Source organism: Arachis ipaensis, chromosome B5 (genome assembly GCF_059453495.1).
Source record: "Arachis ipaensis isolate K30076 ecotype BB chromosome B5, ASM5945349v1, whole genome shotgun sequence".
NCBI classification, from domain to species: Eukaryota; Viridiplantae; Streptophyta; class Magnoliopsida; order Fabales; family Fabaceae; genus Arachis; species Arachis ipaensis.
Window position 1 is genome coordinate 129557358 of NC_142440.1, and position 5793 is coordinate 129563150.

The 5793-nt window shown below is 38.6% G+C and overlaps 1 protein-coding gene across 1 annotated transcript; it reads right to left on the reverse strand.

The window, feature by feature from the left end:
* Window positions 1-2790: 2790 nt before the first annotated feature.
* LOC107643928 (autophagy-related protein 18a) lies at window positions 2791-5554 on the reverse strand. Its single transcript, XM_016347686.3, has 4 exons — window positions 4596-5554; window positions 3753-3975; window positions 3346-3472; window positions 2791-3099 (listed from the first exon to the last, which is right to left on the reverse strand). The coding sequence occupies exons 1-4, from the start codon at window positions 5433-5435 to the stop codon at window positions 3003-3005; spliced, it is 1287 nt and encodes a 428-aa protein (XP_016203172.3). The 5' UTR covers window positions 5436-5554; the 3' UTR covers window positions 2791-3002.
* Between the last annotated feature and the right edge of the window lie 239 nt (window positions 5555-5793).

Sequence of the window (5793 nt, forward strand, 5' to 3'; positions counted from 1 at the left end):
CACTTGTATGGCTCCAGGGAGGTGGGCGGCACAAAGTTCTTTGGCATTTGGAAATTGGTAATCTCTTCAGAGAAAGGGTTGTCTAACGTCAACTTCTCCTTTGGCGGGGTGATGCTTAGAGGGTCTGTGTTGCCCAAGGCCGAGCTTTTGGAGTTTCCTTCCTCGTTCTTTCTGCCATTATTATGGGCAGAAAGCTCGGCTATCCTTCGAACTTCTGCCTGGAGTTCAGCAATCTGAGCTAGAAGCTCGGCCTGTGTGGGCTGATGAACCCCGTTATCGGCCATGTTGGAAGATCGGAAATCCTGCAAAAAAAAAAAAGAGTAAAGAGCTGGGTAGAGAAAATAGTGGGGTTAGATGAATTCCGGTCCCACGGTGGGCGCCAAAATGTTCTGTGCGTATGAGGCCGAGGTATGGTAACTCTTTCTGCTGTCGACCGAGTTCGGGCGGAAGAACTATACGTCGGCGCGGCTAGAACACCGTGGCGGGAGCACTTGCAAAAAGCACTCCGACGCTCAAGTAAAAATATGATTTAATAGAAGTGATAATAATAAATCAGAAATGAGTTATCTGACCTCTCTTCCAAGCTTATTTACTTGCTTATATAGGCGTGTAGTTTGTTCAGTTGGAGCTTGTGTCGGAATTCTCCACGCTTACTGAAGTCAGTTTTGATGATAACGTTTGACTTGGTTTGAGAAGGTTCCAGCTTTGTTAAGCTCGTCCGGATTTTGTGGTAACGGTTTTGGAGATAGTTTTTGACTTGTTGGGAGCTGTTATCAGATTACGTAGCCAAGCTCTAACTTGATTTTTCCGGGTTATTAGCCGAGTTTAGTTTTGGGTTGTTAGCCGAGGTATAGGGTACGTATCACATGTATATATGGAGGAAAAAATTCTTGCTTTGAGGAGCTAATGGCTCAACTATTTATATCATGTTGCTTGCAAAAATTTAATAACTAATTGCTGTGAGTGAAAAATTGTCAAGATAATTGATTATTGTATTTTTGAATTATACAATTAATTCTTTCAACAAATACATATTTTTGAACTTTTTAATTTGTATACAATTAGATACTATGTATTTCATGAAATATTAGTCTCAAATAAAAAATTATTTTTCATGCAATTGTTTTTATTGAATAACTATTACCGCTCAATTATTTTTTAACAAGTATCGACATAATGATTCGATTAAACTTAGAATCTCACCATATTATCATTATTTATGTTATCTTTCCACCGATTTATAAATTCATTTTATTTTATAAGCTTAGTCTGGATCATATGATATCCAGAATAAAACTTATGGCTATGATCTATTACTCAATATGAATTATAACTCGAGTTTAATTGCTCATGATGAATTATTTATTCTTAGCTTGTAAGTGACAATTTTATTAGTCATTATTGACTACTATTAACCCTCACTGCCCAAGATGTTCAATGGAACCAGAATCGGCACTTCACTCAGTGGTTTTTTGTTCGAAATCCATGACAGTCTGAAACATGACTCAATTTGCTAGCTTGATTCCAAGAGATGCTAACCTTCAAGCATGGCAGTGGTGGTGTCAAATGGTAGAGAAGCTCAAACACCAACCAGAATTCAAGAGAAGGAAGGGCGAGCTTGCTTACCTCCTTTGAAAGTTATGGCTGTCACGAAACTTCTTCATCTTTGACCAGAAATGAAGGGAGTCTGGGGAAGTTCTATCCCATGCAATGAAAATGGGCGACACAGTTCCGAATTCATTGCATTCTACGACAACCACACCCTTAATTTGGTTTTTTAATTGCTTTAGTTTCTGTTTCATTTTCTTTGAGTATTGTCATCTCTTTTTATTTGGGAAACTTCCAATTGGTAAAATATAATGTATATTGTATTTGACCATCTTTAGTTTTATCTTTGGAAAAAAAAATGACTAAACGGTCATAACATTAGTATTCTCCATCAACCGATTATTCATATAAAATACTATCTATCCATCAACAAGGAAAGATCTATGAACTTTTACACACTAATCTCATATTTTATGTTTAGGTACTCATATGATTAGTTTATAATATCTAGTTATCTATATGTCTATAAACTCTTTGCTAACATTCTATATTCATATAATTCTTAGGCCTCTTAAACACTTGTTGATTTAAACATCAAAATGTCTTTTGCAAGTATCCACCTTTCGTGTTATTTGAGGTTCGAGTTATACTCACTCCATAAAAATAAAACGTATTACAATATCACAAAAAACAAGCTATATATCAAAAGTTTATCCATACAAATTAATTTTGTGTTTTGATGGCTGATTTAATTAACAGCTAAATCTTTAATGAACAAAAATGGTTATATACTCTAAGAATAACTAAAGCTGAGAATTGTAGTCAGCGCTCGAATGATACGCGTAGTATGGAGTGGGAATGGGACTTGGGAATTGAAGTCTAGGGAATAAATTTATGATTTTAATCTTATAGATCTGTTTTAACCATTCTAAATGTACCCGTCCTCACCGACACTAACTCCTTCATACCCATGCCGATCTCTTATCCACCTACAGAAGTTACCATGCACCTACCAGGATGAAGAAAATTTATTACCAAAGTAGGTATGATAGTACGGAGTAAAGACAAGAGCAAAGAGCATATTACTGTTTCCATTCTGATTGCGATACAACTTCAGCCTTAAACCTGATTTCTGCTTTCAACATTGATTTTGCAGCTATGAACTGTGTTTGCGTATCAAAATCTTCCTAACAAAGCTTTAAGGGTAAAAAACATTGGCTTTACCACAGCAGTCAACATATATTATTAAAAAATTAATAAACTATATATATACATAGAATATTATAATTACAATATCAGAGATGGAAGTAACAAGATGGACCGTGTATTACTATTAATAACGGATTAACGGGCTCAGTGTTACTTCAGTCAGCTATACTATTACTATTATTCCGCAAGGTGCATAATACTGCAACCCTAACGAAAAGGCTTGAAACACCAAACTCTACAGGGTCTCACGAGGCTGTTTCTGGTTCTGGCTTTAAAAAGTTATGGTATTCAAGCTGGGTCATCTCTCCACCATGCCCTGGATCAAACTGACATCGATAGAAGCTGCATAGAACAATCAAAAAAAGATCACTAAAATCCAATATGTGGAAGGGCAATGGATGCTTGAAGATCATCTTATATCCTTAAGGTTACAAAAGTATAACAGTAGTGGCAAACACTATTCTCAATTTCATGCATAGCATTTCAAATTAGCATATGAAGACAGGGCCTAAAGCCTCTTGGATAAAAATAAAAGCTATAAACAACAGCTTGAGAAAAAATGCGTTTCCTCATTTGCTTAGATCTTACCTTCCATCCATACCAAGAATTACCACTGTATTCTTTTGGAGACCAAATGCAACAGTGTAATGAGAGCCCTCATTTAAGTGAAACTTAGCAACTGACCACTCTGAACTGAAATACTTAGGCAAAACTCCTGGAAAGACAACGTAGCACAGGATTAGGAAAGAAATTTCATAACTAATTCTCTTTGGAATTGAAGGAAGATCATTTAATGCAAAAATAAATAAATAAACAGATATAACGATAAAGCACTCCCAATATATTCAACCACTAGTCTAGCTCAAATCAAAATTGACGGGGAAAAGGAGAAACTTAACCAGATTGGTGAATACAACCACTTCACTTATAAAGGCACCTACCAGAACTAACTTCAAAACAAGGACAAACCGAATTTTTTGAAAAAAGCACCTTACCTTTAAATTTAATGAATGACCGAGAGGAACTAGATGGGCTAGATGGGATAATAGCAGCATCTGAACTGGAAGAACGATGTGAATTTTCATGATCAGGGACATTGGAATTAACCTTAAGGCTGAAAACGTGGACAGTACCCTTGTCACTTGAGACTGCTAGCCACTGAGCAGTGGAAGAGAAGGCCAAACTAAAGATCTCAGCCACATTTGCACCCCTTCTTACCTGAATTAGACAACCAATAAAATCTATACATGAAAAAACCAAAATTTTCTACATGCCCAAACATTAAATTCAAGCTTGAAAACAGGGAACAAATAAGGCACAGAGAAAGACACTAGCTCATAATTGATTCTACAAAATACAAAGTTACTTCCTAAATAAGGACTTTCACTTGTATCCCGAAATAATAATTGGTCTCTCCTATAAATGGTAGACCAATAGTAGTTATGAAGCAGTCATTCATGTTCATAATTTTCACCATCCAGCCAATCATCTATGTCAGTCCAAGGCTGCACTATACAACATCTAACAGGTAAACACCAGAAACAAATTACCCACCTAAATGATTCTTCTAAATTCCAATTAGTCAATTATCTTCATTATCTTATAATTTTCATGCCAAACTAAGTCCCATTCAGACTATGAAGTCATGAGTTATAATCACAGCATACTGAAGCTCAAACAGTACCATCCAATACCATATACACCATAAACAAATCATACTAAATTAGTGACGAAACAAAACCTATAATCTCAGATCAAACACCAAAAGAAAACCACACACACACACACACACACACACACACACACACACACACACACACACACAGCATAGAACATACTTCCTGAAGGAGCGTGCCACTATCTGTGTCAAAAATCCGAATCAGAGTTCCCTTGCAGCTGGCAGTGGCGATCAACTGCCCATCAAGCGTGAGATCGAAGCAAGCAATCCTCGAGTCATGCGCCGAAATGAACTTAGTCTTCTTCTGCGCGTAGTGCTCCACGCGAATCTGGCCCTTCATCAGCCCCGGGCACGCCAGCACCAGATAATCCGACGAATGCGAAATCGCGCAGAGACCCTTAGGGTTCGCCACGGTCTCGATCTGATGCAGCAGCTTCAGGTCCGCGAAGTTGTACACAAATATCTTCTGTTCTACCACCACCACTATCCTGTCTCGGCGGAGCCGGACGCCTCGGACGGGAGCGCGGAACGAGAGCTCGCCGATGCACCTCCCCTGGTGATCGTCCCAGATCATGACCTTGTTCGGAGGGTACTGAGGGTGGGACCCGCCGCCGACGAGGGCAAGGATGTTGCACCGGAAGAGCATCTCCACGTGACCGATCCCGCCGCCGTCGAACTCGCGTCGGAAGAGCTCACGAAAGGGGTCACAATTGTAGATGCGGAAGCCATTCTCAGTAGCGGCAGCGAAGCAGGCGTGGTCCTGGTTGAAAGATACATGGAGGAGAGACGGCAGTTCCGCCGGAGCCGCGTTGGGAGAAGAAGATCCCGGCGAAGCAACGGTGGGAGCGTGATGAGGCGGTGATTGAGATTGAGAGGCCATTAGGGAATCGAAGTCGAGGGTTTGAGATTGATCTGGGAGACAATTGGGGCCGGGATTTGAATTGGGGTTAGGGTTAGGGTTTAGCCAAGGTGGTGAAGCACAAGCAGAAAGCGTGGCCATTAAGATTTAGGTGATTGCTGTTTAGGCGATTCTCAGCTTCTGTGTGCCGCTATAAGCACAGTGCACCCTCCTTTTTACATGCATATAAAGATGAAGGTTGTTTCCTCTTTTACTTTTGTTGGGTGTATAGTGTATTTTTCAGTTGGATTAGCTTACTTGGAAAGTAGTTAGTTAAATCCTGTAACCAAATCAAGTCTGCGATCTTTTTTGCGATTAATTAGTTACAATGTTTTTTTTGGGAAGAATTATTTTAAATTTTTAATACACTAAGTGCTTGTTTGAATATCATTAAATCAAAAAAAAATTTAATAAAAAATATTTTTTTATTTTTTAGTGTGTTTAACAAATTTTTAATGTA